This window comes from Triticum urartu, chromosome 5, assembly GCF_003073215.2.
Source record: "Triticum urartu cultivar G1812 chromosome 5, Tu2.1, whole genome shotgun sequence".
NCBI lineage: Eukaryota > Viridiplantae > Streptophyta > Magnoliopsida > Poales > Poaceae > Triticum > Triticum urartu.
The window spans coordinates 35,294,772-35,310,928 of NC_053026.1; the positions used below are offsets into that span (position 1 = coordinate 35,294,772).

The 16,157-nt window shown below is 45.9% G+C and overlaps 1 protein-coding gene across 1 annotated transcript; it reads left to right on the top strand.

Annotated features, from left to right (window-relative positions):
- Positions 1 to 13,505: 13,505 nt before the first annotated feature.
- On the top strand, positions 13,506 to 14,643 carry LOC125555540. The gene is made up of 2 exons (XM_048718456.1): positions 13,506 to 13,734; positions 13,844 to 14,643. The coding sequence occupies exons 1-2, from the start codon at positions 13,567 to 13,569 to the stop codon at positions 14,486 to 14,488; spliced, it is 813 nt and encodes a 270-aa protein (XP_048574413.1). The 5' UTR covers positions 13,506 to 13,566; the 3' UTR covers positions 14,489 to 14,643.
- Positions 14,644 to 16,157: the final 1,514 nt, after the last annotated feature.

The following is a 16,157-nucleotide window of genomic DNA, read 5'->3' on the forward strand; positions in this document are numbered from 1 at the left end:
CTCTTGCCTTGTTGGAAAAGGAAGGAGGAAGGAAGAAAGAGGAAAGGGGGGCGCCGCCCACCCCCCTTTCCTTGTCCTATTCGGACTAGGGGGGAGGGGGCGCGGCCTGCCCTGGCCGTCCCTCCTCTTCTCCCTTATGGCCCATGTAGGCCCAATAACCCTCGGGGGGGTCCGGTAACCCCCCGGTACTCCGCTAAAATCCCGATTTCACCTGGAACGTTTCCGATATCCAAATATAGGCTTCCAATATATCAATCTTTATGTCTCGACCATTTTGAGACTCCTCGTCATGTCCGTGATCACATCCGGGACTCCGAACAACCTTCGGTACATCAAAACACAAAAACCCTAATTACGATCGTCACCGAACTTTAAACGTGCGGACCCTACGGGTTCGAGAACTATGTAGACATGACCGAGACACGTCTCCGGTCAATAACCAATAGCGGAACCTAGATGCTCATATGGGCTCCTACATATTCTACGAAGATCTTTATCGGTCAGACCGCATAACAACATACGTTGTTCCCTTTGTCATCGGTATGTTACTTGCCCGAGATTCGATCGTCGGTATCTCAATACCTAGTTCAATCTCATTACCGGCAAGTCTCTTTACTCGTTCCGTAATACATCATCCTACAACTAACTTATTAGTTGCGATGCTTGCAAGGCTTGAGTGATGTGCATTACCGAGAGGGCCCAGAGATACCTCTCCGACAATCGGAGTGACAAATCCTAATCTCGAAATACGCCAACCCAACAAGTACCTTCGGAGACACCTGTAGAGCACCTTTATAATCACCTAGTTATGTTGTGACGTTTGGTAGCACACAAAGTGTTCCTCCGGTAAACGGGATTTGCATAATCTCATAGTCATAGGAACATGTATAAGTTATGAAGAAAGCAATAGCAACAAACTAAAAGATCAAGTGCTAAGCTAACAGAATGGGTCAAGTCAATCACATCATTCTCCTAATGATGTGATCCCGTTAATCAAATGACAACTCATGTCTATGGTTAGGAAACATAACCATCTTTGATTAACGAGCTAGTCAAGTAGAGGCATACTAGTGACTCTCTGGTTTTTGTCTATGTATTCACACATGTATTATGTTTCCGGTTAATACAATTCTAGCATGAATAATAAACATTTATCATGATATAAGGAAATAAATAATAACTTTATTATTGCCTCTAGGGCATATTTCCTTCAGCATGGGGATGTTGCTCTCTTCACCCATCATCTCATTTTTATGAAGATCAGGTTCTTTCGTTTGCTTATCCATTCAACCGGAGTGTCGTGTCCTTCATTCAAGTTCTCTCATCTTATCAAGTTTTGCCTCCCTTCTCAACCAGAGTGATGTCTGAAATCTTTCTTACCCCTTGTGCCATTTTTTCAATAGTTCCGGAGGCAGTGTGTTGTTGATTTCATCAAGTATCCTCTCACCTTGTCAAGATCATAAATCAATTCCTTCCATTTATAATCGAAGTGCTGCCCAAATTATATCATTCTTGTTCCTTCTCTATCTTGTTTTAACCGGAGTGTTGTCGTAATTGATCTTTATCGTTCCTTGTACATCTTGTTTCAACCGGAGTGCTTGCATGTACTTCTTGTCCTTTGTAACCTTTTTCTCACTAGTGCAGAACCGGGCAATAGCACCAGTTCGTAAGGCCCTTTAGTGTCGGTTCGGTAACCGGCACTAAAGTGTGGGCACTAAAGGCCTCCCCCTTTAGTACCAGTTCAGCACACACCGGTGCTAAAGGGCAACCACGTGGCACGAGCCAGCTCCGTGGGCGCGTAGGACATTACTACCGGTTGGTAACACCAACCGGTACTAAATGTTTGGGTGTGTTTTGGTTTTATTTTTATTTTTACTTTAATTTTGTGTTTTCAATTTAATTTAGTGATTGTTTTACATTATAATGAGTTGTTAAATCATTAGGTGAATGTACCGCAGATTAGTTTGACTGGATGCATGTGGATCCTAGCTAAGTCATCAAGTATATGTCATATCCATATTATATATACTTGATCACCTAATTAAGTGATCGAGGTAATATGGATATGGCATATACTTGATCACTTAGCTAGGATCCATCCAGTTGAAACTAATATGCAGTTTCTTTCATAAATGATATAATAACTCATCATCATCATCATATTAATATAAAAACTCTTGCATCATATATATCATCACCAACAACAGTTTTCATAGCTAGCTAAAAATCATCATATAATAGTCGTCTCATTACCACTACTTAATCATCATATAGTCATTACCGCTATCTAATCACCACCAACACTAGCTTAAAGAAGAAACATTCACTTGTACCAGAAGCAAAGATATCATCGAGTTCAACATGGTAATGATATTATAAGCGTTCATAACACCACAAAAGCAAACCACTCTTTGAGATTAAGTTCAGGACGAAGAACACGGACATGAGAGGACAAATACTAAGAGCATGAACTAGCTAATTAATCACTCCTGCTGCTCTCTCTCAGGTAAAATAGCATAGAACATGTATAGTTTTCCTGATTCATCATATTGGAGCATGCAGATGAACCTGTCTCCTAATCGTGGGTTGCGCTTCTGATTGCTGCCCCCTAGTATTTCTCTATGATCGTTCACAATTTTGCTCCAGTCTTTTACTATTAAGCATTCCTCGCTATTAGAAATCCTGAATGCACTAAAGTGCATTGTAGGATATCTTGGCCGTAAGCTAACAATATTCATGGTACCTTTAGTCTCGATCCAATCAGGCACAACATTCATCGGGAGTCCCTGTTGAAGAACATCGTATAGTAACATACTCAGCAATGAAGTTTAGCTTAAAAAATAATGTATGCAAAAGATGCACTGAGGAGAAATAGTAGAAATCTTACCATCTTTCCTAAATATATGTGACCGTAATTCAGTACGAACACTATTGGTCGCACGTTTTGAGTACTAACATTTCTAAGTGCAGGAAAAAAATTTGTCTTGACAGCATCAAGATCCTCAATCCATGAAACATAATGACTTGTCTCCTCGCAGTTTAGTTCAGCCTCGGGACAGTGGACGGTCCTGTCTACCAAGCATAGGACATGTTTGCTTGATTGGAAATAAGCTGTCAATATAAATTGAGATCTATTAATTATTCAACTAGTTCAAATAATATCATATCGAAGACATAAATATGGTTGAGAAACTCACATAATGGTAGAACTGGAGGCGTCTGCACATCGACCCAGATGTCTCTATTACCTTCAATATCATCTTCCGGACGAATATCAATGGTGATAACCATATCAGGCTCAAATGCATAAGCCTTGCATAGTGCTTGCCAAGTTTTGCATTCAAAATAGGTGTATGTGTCTGCATTGTATAATTTAACGTTGAAGGTATAACCATGCTCGGTCTTCAAGTAAACTCTTTTTACCTCCATAGTTTCGTTAGGACTGAAACATATCTTATCCAAGACAAAAATTCTTGCATGGCAGGGGATACGCTAGTAGAATAGTGAAAAATTATAATTAAAAGTTGAAGCAAATGAAGCATAAGTCATGCTTAATTACGAAAAAAGACTTGTCGTAGTGACTTACTGTATCCACTTCGAAGTTCTCATCCAGCTTGATGCTGAAGCGTCTATCACCAACTAGAAAATTTCTGCCGCACAGGCCGCGCTGGTCTTTGCAGTATTCGCACATAATGAAATAATGTTCGTCGTCAGACAACATTCCTATGTTCATAGGAGAAACATTAAACACTTATTAGTTCTATTAATTCAACTAATTCAGTTAATTCAACTAGTTCAACTAATTAATTGAACTAATTCAACTAAGCACTTACGAAAAATATACCTAAATAAAGTAGCTCAACTAATTCAACTAACTAGTTCAACTAATTAATTCAACTAATTCAACTAAACTAGTTCTATTAATTTTCTTACTAAAAATAAGGTAGCTAGTTCTATATAATAAAATGTTAATTAGATAATGAAATCTCATATAACTAAATTAAATATATATCTAACATATAATTTATATCTAATTCATCTAACATTTGACATTAATATCTAACATATGTTCATATATAGGTGAAACATTAAACACTTACTAGTTCTATTAATTCAACTAAATAAACTAGTTCTATTAATTCAACTAAGCATTTACTAAAAATAAACTAGTTCTATTAATTTCTTACTAAAATAAAGTAGGTAGTTCTATATAGTAATATTTTGATTAGATCATCAAATCTCATATACCTAAATTTTCTTACTAAAAATAACTAGTTCTATTAATTCAACTAATTCAACTAAGAAATTACTAAAAATAAACTAGTTCTATTAATTTTCTTACTAAAATATATAAAGTAGCTATATATAGTAATATTTTAATTAGATTATCAAATATCATATACCTAAATTTTCTTACTAAAAATAAACTAGTACTAATTCAACTAGCTAGTTCAACTAAGCATTTACTAAAAATAAACTAGTTATATTAATTCAATTAGTTCAAATAATCTCATATACCTAATTAATTAATATCTAGCTAATTCATCTAACAATTGACATTAATATTTAACTTCTCTATCTAATTCATCTAACAATTGACATTAATATTTAACTTCTCTATCTAATTCATCTAACATTCTTATCTAGGTAATTCATTTATATAAAAAACATTTATATATAACTGACATTTATATATAACTGACATTTCTAATATTTCTATAACTAAAAACAGAAAAAAAAATTCTAACATTTCTATAAATAAAAAACATAAAAATTTCTATAACTAAATAACTAAAAAACAATGTGTGTGTGTGGACATGGCGGCCGGGGCAGGATCTCACCGGCGAGGCGAGGCGACGGGGGCGGCGACGGGGACGGCGACGGGCGGCGCCGACGGGGATGGTGACGACGAGGATGGCGACGACGGGGATGGGGACGGGGTGGCGACAACGGGGACGGGGACGGGCCGGGCGGGGACGACGGGACGACGGGGCAGGGCGCGGGGACGGGGACGGCCGGGGCGGTGACGACGGGGACGGGGCGGCGACGGGGGCGGCGATGAGGGGTGGCGAAGGGGGCGTCGAAGGGGGCAGCGGGCGACGGGACAGAGGAGAAGAAGCAGATGAGAAACTGAATGTTTTGAAGTGTTTTCTTATATAGGATGGGCCTTTAGTACCGGTTGGAGCCACCAACCGGTACTAAAGGCCAACTTTGGCCAGGCCAAGAGGCGGGAAAAGCAACCTTTAGTACCGGTTGGAGTCACCAACCGGTACTAAAGACCATCCTTTAGTACCGGTTGGAGCCACCAACCGGTACTAAAGGTTGTGCGCTGCCACCCGCGGTGCACAAAGTTTAGTCCCACCTCGCCGGACGAAGGGCAGCCGCACTGGTCTATAAAGCAGGCTTTTGGGCCTAACTACGGCGCGCTGCCCTATGAGTCTGCTGGGCCTTGTGGGCCTGAAATTGCACGCCCGTGGTCTAGCAGGCCCACAGGGCAGCGCCCCAAATTTTTATATATAATTTTTTTTCTATTCTACTTTATTTTTTCTTCTATTTATTTCTGAGTAGTTTTTCTCTTTCTGCTATATTTATTTTCTTCTATTTATTTCTGAGTAGTTTTTATATAGTTTTTTTCTTTTCTGCTATAGTTTTTTCTTTTCTGCTATAGTTTTTTTCTTTTCTGCTTTATTTATTTTCTTCTATTCATTTATTTTTATATACCACGCCAAGTTGATGGTTGAAAGTTGATGGCGTGGCTTTCAATGCTGCATACTGAACGCAAAAGAAGTCTGGAGTTATAATAAGTTTAAAAAAATGAAGTGCCACTGTAACAGATGAGTTCTCGTCCAAAACCCTGATACTCCGAAAGAGATTGTCCAGTTTGTACACGAAGTGCGTCCAGTTTTTGCCGTGACCCTCTCTACTCTTTCGCACATGCTATGCGGGTGAAATGATGATACCATGCCAAGTTTCAACATTTTCACAGTTCATTTTGTAGTGATTTTCAATTTCACGGTCATTTAGCTCTCTAAACAATTAGGTAAATGACTGAAAAATAGCAAATGATGTCAGAACATGTTGGAAATTGATGACGTCACTTTGAATGCTGCATACTAAACGCAAAAGAAGTCTGAAGTTCAAATAAGTTTAAAAAACATTGAAGTGCCCATGTAACAAATGAGTTCTCGTCCGAAACCCTGATTCTCCAAAAGAGATTGTCCAGTTTGTACACGAAGTGCGTCCAGTTTTTGCCGTGACCCTCTCTACTCTTTCGCACATGCTATGCGGGTGAAATGATGATACCATGTCAAGTTTCAACATTTTCACAGTTCATTTTGTAGTGATTTTAAATTTCACGGTCATTTAGCTCTCTAAACAATTAGGTAAATGACTGAAAAACAACAAATGATGTCAGAACATGTTGGAAATTGATGACGTCGCTTTGAATGATGCATACTGAACACAGAAGAATTCCGGAGTCCAAATAAGTTTAAAAAACATTGAAGTGCCCATGTAACAGATGAGTTCTCGTCCGAAACCCTGATACTTCGAAAGAGATTGTCCAGTTTGTACACGAAGTGCGTCCAGTTTTTGCCGTGACCCTCTCTACTCTTTCGCACATGCTATGCGGGTGAAATGATGATACCATGCCAAGTTTCAACATTTTCACAGTTCATTTTGTAGTGTTTTTCAATTTCACGGTCATTTAGCTCTCTAAACAATTAGGTAAATGACTGAAAAACAGCAAATGATGTCAGAACATGTTGGAAATTGATGAGGCCGCTTTGAATGCTGCATACTGAACGCAAAAGAAGTCTGGAGTTCAAATAAGTTTAAAAAATATTGAAGTGCCCATGTAACAGATGAGTTCTCGTCCGAAACCCTGATACTCCGAAAGAGATTGTCCAGTTTGTACACGAAGTGTGTCCAGTTTTTGTCGTGACCCTCTCTACTCTTTCGCACATGCTATGCGGGTGAAATGATGATACCATGCCAAGTTTCAACATTTTCACAGTTTATTTTTTAGTGATTTTCAATTTCACGGTCATTTAGCTCTCTAAACAATTAGGTAACTGACTGAAAAACAACAAATGATGTCAGAACATGTTGGAAATTGATGACGTTGTTTTGAATGCTGCATACTGAACACACAAGAAGTCCGAGTCCAAATAAGTTATTAAAAATAAAAAAGAGGTGCAATGCTGGTTAATTTGCTTCAAGCCTTTCGGAATAGTGTAGACGGCACTGCACATAGCTCAGTGCAATCTATGCTATTCCGAAAGGCTTGAAGCTAATCAACGTGCAGGTGAGCATTACACCTCTTCGTCATTGTCTCTGCACTCACGGCTTATAAACCGCTCATACTGCCTCTCCCTTGGCGAGGTGGGACTAAAAATCAGCTTAATAAGAAACTCTAGTACCGGTTCATGCCATGAACCGGTACTAAAGGTCTTCGTGGGGGCCCCAGCCTGACCACAGCCGCACTGGCCTCATTAGTACCGGTTCGTGGCATGTACCGGTACTAAAGGTTGCCCACGAACCGGTACTAATGATGTCCGCCCACCTAGCCGTTGGAACCGGCACTAATGGTCACATTAGTGCCGACTCAAATTCAAACCGGCACTAATGTGCTTCACATTTGACCCTTTTTCTACTAGTGTCTTGTGTCTTTCAACCTACAAGGTTCTAGTAAGGTTCCTTGTTCCTATTTTCTAACGGAGTGTTTTCAACTTTGTTCATCTTCATTGTATTATTTCTTTCAATTTGTTCAACTTCGCAAGGTTCTTTGGTTTCACTCTTTTGGTCAAAGAAGCAACTTAGTTTTACCTCTTCTCTTCCTCTTCCGTTTCTCTCCGGTGCCATCCTTAGATCTCGGGACGAGATCCTCTTGTAGTGGTGGAGTGTTGTGACGCCCCGAGACCGTTGCGCTAGGTGTCTTCCAGTTATTCACGGTTGTTGCCTTGTCATTCGTTTGCGTGCTGCATCTTCGCCATGTCATCATGTGCATTGCATCATCATGTTTTCAAAACTTGCATCCGTCCCGGCCTCCCCGTTCCTACCGTTGTCCGTTCTGAACCAAGACACACTTGCACGCGCCCGCTGCACGTCCGAAATATTATCTTGTAAGTGGCCAGAAAATGTTCTCGGAATGGGTTGAAAGTTGGCGTGCGGTCTTATTATAGTGTAGATAGACCGTCTGTCAAATTTCATCGCATTCGGAGTTCGTTTGATGCCCCAACGGATAACTATAGCGACACTATAGTCGGTCAAATCGTCGGACGTTTTCGGTCTCCGAAAACTGTTGCCGGGCTTTCCCTCTCTTTCCTCCCTAGACCGTCTACACAGTCCACTACCTACCGCCAGGTCCAACCTAACCTCTCTCGTCAGCCCGCGGCCCTCCTCGTGCGCGCGTCCGAAAGCTGTCCTGAACCCGACCCGGATTGTCGCTACCGTTGTGTCCGGATCAGCCCCAAACATCTACAAAACATATCTGTTTTTCTTTTTGGACTCCCTACCTATTTTTTCGCGACCGTACGATTTCGATCGGAGGGACGAGCTAGCTCCTACCAAAAATCCACTGACTATATATTCGATCTAACCCTAAATTTTAGGCGAGTTGTCCCATCTTTCCCTCACCCGCCCTCGCCACGCTCCCGCATCCACCTCGGGATCCTCCCAGATCGGATCAAACCAATTGACCAGCGCCACATCGCCTCCTCCTCCATCCTCTGTTGCTCCCTTGCTCGACCCCCTGCATCTCGTGCCTTCCCGCGCCGGCAAGCGAGTCCCCCACGCAGAGCGATGGATCCGCCAGAGACCCTGCCTCGTGCGCCCGCGCAAGGAGACGAGCGCTCTCCTTCCCGAGCTTTCCTTCTCTCGCGCCTGCTCGCCAGAGTCCTGCTCAGGCCGGACTGCAACCTCCATGGAGCGCCGCCCTGCTCCAGCCGAAGCTCCCTGCAGCCTCGCGCGCCCAAGGCCCCGAGCAGGAGCGTCGTCCTTGTCTCCTCGCGACCTCGAGCATGTCCTCGCTCGCGCCTCCTCTGCTTCCCGAGGCCGAGCCGCCCCGTGCCCGCAACCCTGTGTCGCCTTCTCCCCGTGTTGCCTCGCCGGTCACTGCTGCTACCTCCGGTGAGCCGCCCGATCTCGTTGCCCTCTCCTTTCTCCCTGTCTCTCCTCTCTGAACTCTCTCGTTCTCTGTTTTTCTTCACAGGAACGCATCCTCGACGCCGGTCCTCGTCCACAGCACCTCGGCGCCGCTGCGCTCCGTTTTCGACCCGATCTGGCCGAGATCGGTCCGGCCTGCGTCAGATCCCGGCGTCCCCAGCTTTCCTGCTGTGCCGCCAAGCCCTCATCGCCGGCCTCCCCTGCTTCTGTGTGCGGGGACGACGACCAGCGCCAGTCCTGCTCCTGCCTCTGTTCGAGAGGAGGAGACTGCAGTCGCGACGGCCTTCGTTGACCGCTCCCCTCATCCTCTGCCTCCACATGGACCGAGCGGCCTCCCCTGCTCGCGTGGGCTGCGCCCCTCTCCAAGGCCTCAAGGCCCGAGGTGTTGAGCGCCTCATTCCTCTTTTGTGCAGCCCAGTTTTAGATGCGGCCCGTGAATGTTTTTTTCCAGTCTCTGCGAATTTAACATTATCCAGAAAACTGCATATTTTCAGAAAAACCCTTACTGTTCATGCATTTAATAACTAAAGAACTGTGCATCATATGTAAATATTTTATATATGAAAAATGCTTAGTTTTTCATATAGTTTCATAATATCCAACTTTCATGAATGTTTGAAATGTTTAAAGTGTTGTTTGTTTAAATTTCCCATATTGCCATGTTAAAATGATTTATTTCATATAATTAAATAACCGTAGCTCCAAACTTAACAAACTTTATATGTAAATGGGGTGGAATAATGCCTAGTTTAACATGGTGGCATCACTTTGCATGTTTAATAACTCTAAAATATGGTTTATGCCATGACAGTACCAAATCTAAAATATGCACATGAGGATTCTCCGGACTTGTTGTTTGTTATTCCGGCCTCATTTAAACTTGCCTAGATAGGTAGTTTTCATTTGCTTCACCTCTTGCCATGTTAACCAACATTTAATATTGTTGAGTACCTAACCGGGAGTGAATTAAATAATTAATGTGGTGTTTCGTCAATATGCAACTCGTTGCATATTCAGCTCCACTTAACTTGTAGGATTGTTTGTGCATTTTGTCATGCCATGCTTATGTAAACCGGACATGCATCATACTTGGTTGTGCATCATGCCATGTTATGTGATGGTTGTTTACTATGTTGTTTGCTTCTTTCCTGGTTGCTTCTCTCGTTAGTTTCGGTTCCGTTCCGGAGTTGTGAGGATTCGTTCGACTACGTCTGTTTGTCTTCTTCATGAACTCGTTCTTCTTCCTTGCGGGATCTCACGCAAGATGACCATACCATCGAAATCACGTCTATCTTTGCTTGCTAGTTGCTCGCTCTATTGATATGTCGTGCTACTTACCACTTGCTTATCATGCCTCCCTATTGCCATGTCAAGCCTCTAACCCACCTTTCCTAGCAAACCGTTGTTTGGCTGTGTTACCGCTTTTGCCCAGCCCCTCTTATAGCATTGCTAGTTTAAGGTGAAGATTAAGTTTGTTCCTTGTTGGAACATGGATATGTTTGGGATATCACAATATCTCTTATTTAATTAATGCATCTATATACTTGGTAAAGGGTGGAATGTTCGGCCTTATGCCTGGTGTTTTGTTCCGCTCTTGCCACCCTAGTTTCCGTCATACCAGTGTTATGTTCCTTGATTTTGAGTTCCTTATGCGGTTGGGTGTTATGGAAATCCCTTGGCAGTTCGCTTTGAATAAAACTCCTCCAGCAAGGCCCAACCTTGGTTTTACCATTTTCCTCACCTAGCCTTTTTCCCCTGGGTTTCCGGAGCCCGAGGGTCATCTTTATTTTAACCACCCCCCCTCCCCCCCGGGCCAGTGCTTCTCTAAGTGTTGGTCCAACCTGAGCAATGTCCGGCGCCCCCTGGGCAACTATGGTCTATGCCAACCCGACGTCTGGCTCATCCGGTGTGCCCTGAGAACGAGATATGTGCAGCTCCAATTCGGATTTGTCGGCACAGCGGGCGGTCTTGCTGGTCTTGTTTTACCATTGTCGAAATGTCTTGTAACCGAGATTCCGAGACTGATCGGGTCTTCCCGAGAGAAGGAATATCCTTCGTTGATTGTGAGAGCTTGTGATGGGCTAAGTTGGGACACCCCTGCAGGGTTTGAACTTTCGAAAGTCGTGCCCACGGTTATGTGGCAGATGGGAATTTGTTAATGTCCGGTTGTAGAGAACTTGACACTTAACTTAATTAAAATGCAACAACCGCGTGTGTAGCCGTGATGGTCTCTTCTCGGCGGAGTGCGGAAAGTGAACACGGTTCTTGTGTTATGCTTGAACGTAAGTAGTTTCAGGATCACTTATTGATCACTTTTAGCTTCTCGACCGTTGCATTGCTTCTGTTCTCGCTCTTATTTTCGTAAGTTAGCCACCATATATGCTTAGTGCTTGCTGCAGCTCCACCTCACTACCCTTTCCTACCCATAAGCTTAAATAGTCTTGATCTCGCGGGTGTGGGATTGCTGAGTCCTCGTGACTCACAGATACTTCCAAACAGTTGCAGGTGCCGATGATACCAGTGCAGATGACGCAACCGAGCTCAAGTGGGAGCTCGATGAAGATCTTGATCATTGTTTTGTTTCGTTTCCTGTTGATCAGTAGTGGAGCCCAGTTGGGACGATCGGGGATCTAGCATTTGGGGTTGTCTTCTTTTATTTTGGTTCCGTAATCGGACCTTGGTTGTATTCCGGATGATGTATGTTTAACTTGTATTTGTGTGAAGTGGCGATTATAAGCCAACTCTTTATCTCTTTTCTTATTCAGTACATGGGATTGTGTGAAGATTACCCCTCTTGCGACAAACCTACCATGCGGCTATGCCTCTAAGTCGTGCCCCGACATGTGGGGGATATAGCCGCATTGTGGGTATTACACCATCTCACTTGGATAAAGCAAATTAACCTAGCTCGGTTGCTCGCTGCCAAGTTTTAGCAGGCAGGCGCGATTGCTTTGCATAGGCTTGTTTTGTTGAGCGGGCATAAGAAAGAGAGATCGATAGATGATGGAGACGCGTTGGTCATTGTCACGAGCCATCATCATCCTTTTTCTGCTTTTGACCTTTTCTCTTTTTGAGACAGAAAACCATGTTGAGCTTTGGAGCCTAACCTCTCGTACCTCCGGGGGAAACCCTAGATCAAGTGATCGGATGTTGGCAGCATTCATGTGTTGTAACCCCCTTTGGGGCGGCATTTTTGGAGGTGCACTCAGCTTCGCGGGACCAGCGGACGGCCTCTTTGGTGGAGCGGTGCTTCATCCTACACATTGATGGCGACGGATCTTGACGGCGTGGTGCAGTGCAGATTCGGAGTTCGATGTGTGAGGATGGACTCGCACAGGAGGACGACCCTATCTGGCATCATGGTGGCGTCGATGGCAGAGAGACCTGGCACGGTAGGTGCAATAGTACAACTCTGAAGATAGACTCGTGGCAGGTGGCTGCGGCAGCCTTATACCCAGCAGGCGTCCTGGTTGAGGAGTGCGCCGAACTGGTAGGTGCCCCATACTGGGCAGGCGTCCTGGTTGGGACCTCAGGTCTTAGATGTTTAGGTTTGGCTGCGATGTCTGTTTGGTATTAGGCCCAGGCTATCAACGCCCCTTCATCAATTGGATAAGTGTAGCGACAGTTGTTGCTTAGACGGTGACTTTAGTCTTGCTGTTGTATGACTTTATAAGGCCTTGAGAGAATAATTAATAAAATGGATGCAGAGGTCGGGGGTCATCCTCCTTTTTTAAAAAGAAAAAAAGAAACAGGCCAAAATGTGACAGTGCAGTGACATGCATGCAGTCACTAGCATGGTGCAATGACATACTTCCATGCAATATACTCCCTCCATTTCTAAATATAAGTCTGTGTAGAGATTCCACTATAGACCACATACGGATGTATATAGATACATTTTAGAGTATAGATTCACTTATTTTGCTCTGTATGTAGTCTATAATGAAATCTCTAGAAAGACTTATATTTAGAAACGGAGGGAGTATACATCAGTTACGAGTAACTAGTATACCACTGTAACTATCAGGCACGTAGTTTAACACGAGGCCATCAAGGCCAAAAATAAGTTACTGCTGAATGGATCATCAAAACCCAATATACTTGTACGCAATGTAACTCTAAATTAGGATTGTGCTTTGTACGGCCCGGCTAACGACGTCCAAGTAAAAAAAACACTAGTCAAAAGATGGTATGCTGCTTGAGTACTACCTAGTAGAAATCACACTAGTTGAAAAGTTTTTCCTTTGCGGGCACTAGTTGAAAAGTTACTGTGCTCTGTGCGGCTAGAATGAGCTAGGTAGCTACTAGTGGTGGGAGCAATGCAGGCAGGAAGCTTCCCGGTTGTTTCCTCTGCTCATCGATCGTCACTGGCTCACTGCCCTGCCCATGAGATGAGATGAGATGAGATCATCACACCATCATGTTCACAAACCGGAGACTGGACTCGGCTCTCCCTCCCTCGCAATGGATCAGAGGATAGCAGCTGCGTTGCAAGGCTACATAAACAGAGCACCTCCAAGACGCCTTGAGAAGCAAGCACACCAAGCCATAGCCATTCGAGCAGCGACGGTGAGTCCCCTCCCCCTCCGTCCCTCCCATCCGAGCAGACGCCTTGAGAAATCTTTCTTCCTCTGCATCTTCTCACTGAAATATTTCTTCTTGTTTCTCTTGCAAACAGAAAACGGAACAAGGAACTAACCGTGCATTGCTAGCAGCTGGACTTGGAGTTGATCCTTCCACCATCGCCATGGACGGCAACAAGACCCGTGATCCGCTGCTTGCGACCGTGGCCACCAAGACCATCCCGGCTGCCGTCCGGCGGGCCAGCGGATGGGCGCTCTTCACCGCCTGCGGCACCCTCGCGTCCTTCGCCTTGGGCCACGCGGTCACCTACGCACTCGGCCAGCATGTTGGTCTGGGCGCAGTCCTCCTTCTTCCTGCGGTGCGCCCAGTGGACGGACGCGGAGGCCGACGAGGAGAGCGCGCTCTGGTTCGGGATGCTCTGCTGCGCCCTACTCCAGGCTCCCGTGCCGCCGCCGCTGGGTCCGCCGCGCCCTCGCCTACCTCGCGCTCGTGGTCACCATCGTTGGCCACTGCATGTACGCCGTCCACGTCCACCTCATCCTGGCCGCCGACACAGGATACGTCTCCGCTAGGATCTTGGGCACGGCGGACATGGTCATCTTCGCGGGGGGCGACCTCCTCTGCTTCCTGGGCCTCCTCCTCGGAGGTGACAAGTGATGAGCAGCAGTGCGTAGGCAGCCGATCGATTAGCTGCAGAGGATCATGTCCATGGATCAGTTCGTTCATGAGGTGCTACTGATCAAGTGGTGGAATAAGAAAGTAGAGTATGCATTAATTATGGATCGATAGTGTAGTATTTGTGTAATGTGGGCTATATAATTAGCCTGAGTTGTATGATGTATATATTGGACCTTTTCATTTCCATGCAGTGCAGTATGATTATCAGGCTTTACATGTTCCGGCTTCGGTATAATTCATGTTGGTGAAACTGTTACTGCTGCTGTTCGGTGCAAGTACAAAATAGTGCACTGATGTTGGTGAAACTGTTACTGCTGTAATGTGGGCTGTATTTTTTTTAGAAAAGGAGGACGATCCCCGGTCTCTGCATCTGGGCGATGCATACGGCCATTTTATTAATTATTGACACAAGACCGTACAGAGTCATACAACACTAAGTCTAAAGCCACCAAAACAAGCAACAACTGTCGCTATCCCTATCCAGTTGATGTAGGGGCGCTGAAAGTCTGGGCCTAATACCAAACAGACCATGCAGCCAAACCTAAACATCTAAAGACTTGAGGTCCCACCCAGGACGCCTGCCTGGTATGGGCTCCCACCAGTCCGGCGTGCTTCTCAACCAGGACCCCTGCCGGGTATGAGGCCGCCGCAGCCGCCTGCCACCAATCCATCTTCAGAGCTGTACTGTTGCACCGACCTTGCCAGGCCTATCTGCCATCAACGCCACCGTGACGCCAGACAGCTTCCACCTCCTGCACGAGTCCATCTCCGCGCATCAGACGCCGAGTCTCCACGGCGCCACGCCGCCGAGATCCGCCACCATCAATGTGTAAGATGAAGCACCGCTCCACCAAAGTCACCGTCCTCTAGTCCCTCGAGCCCGTGTGCACCTCCAAGAATGACGCCCCCAGGGAGGAAACGACACCAGAGAGCCGCCGTCATCCGATCTACTGATCTAGGGTTTCCCCCGGAGGTAGCAGAGAGTGGCCTTGAACTTCTCCACGACGATGCCTCCAGGAAGGGAACGACGCAGAAGCGTCGCCATCGCCGGCCTTGGCAATCGCCAATAGCAGGTTTTCACCCGGATTTGATCGAAGACCTCCATGCCTCGTGCACGGGTCGCCAAACCGCCGGGCACGCACCACCGGAACCACGAGCCGTCGGCCGACCCCAAAGCGTTGCCGCCGCGAGGTCAGCTTTGGCTGGGGCGCCGGCAGCCATCCCCGACCCCCGGCCCATCCCACAAGAGGAGGGGAAGGCCGAGGCCGCCACCGCCCGCAGGCCGCCCCAACCGGATCTGGACCGAGCCGCCGCCGTCACCACACCAGCCGAGCACCACCGAGGAGCAGCCCATCACGCCACCCGCACACCCGCGCGCCCTGCGCCGATGAGGGGCCGCGCCGCGGCGCCCCGCGAGAACGCCGTGACCAGATCCAGGTCGGCCGGCCCGCGCCAGCCCTCCCGAACGAGGCGATGAAGACGCCCCGCCGCCGTCGGCGCCGACCGGGCTTCGCCCGGGCGCGCCCTCTGGCGGCGGCGGGAGGAGGAGGAGGAGAGGAGAGGTGGAGAGGCGGCCGGCGGCTAGGGCTCCTCCCCTGCCGCCCGCGGGAGCGCCAGAGGAGGTTACCTATACTAAATTTAATATCATGAGAAAGCAAATTTATTAATGGCCACTTCGGTGCAAGTACAACACAGTGCACTGGAAAGCACGATAATGTTTATTTTTGGTT

Excerpts from the sequence above, each read along its gene's own strand:
- LOC125555540 (XM_048718456.1), top strand. The coding sequence starts at position 13,567 with ATGAGATCATCACACCATCATGTTCACAAACCGGAGACTGGACTCGGC. Across the intron at positions 13,735-13,843 it reads TAGCCATTCGAGCAGCGACG|AAAACGGAACAAGGAACTAA; the intron begins GTGAGTCCCCTC and ends TCTTGCAAACAG.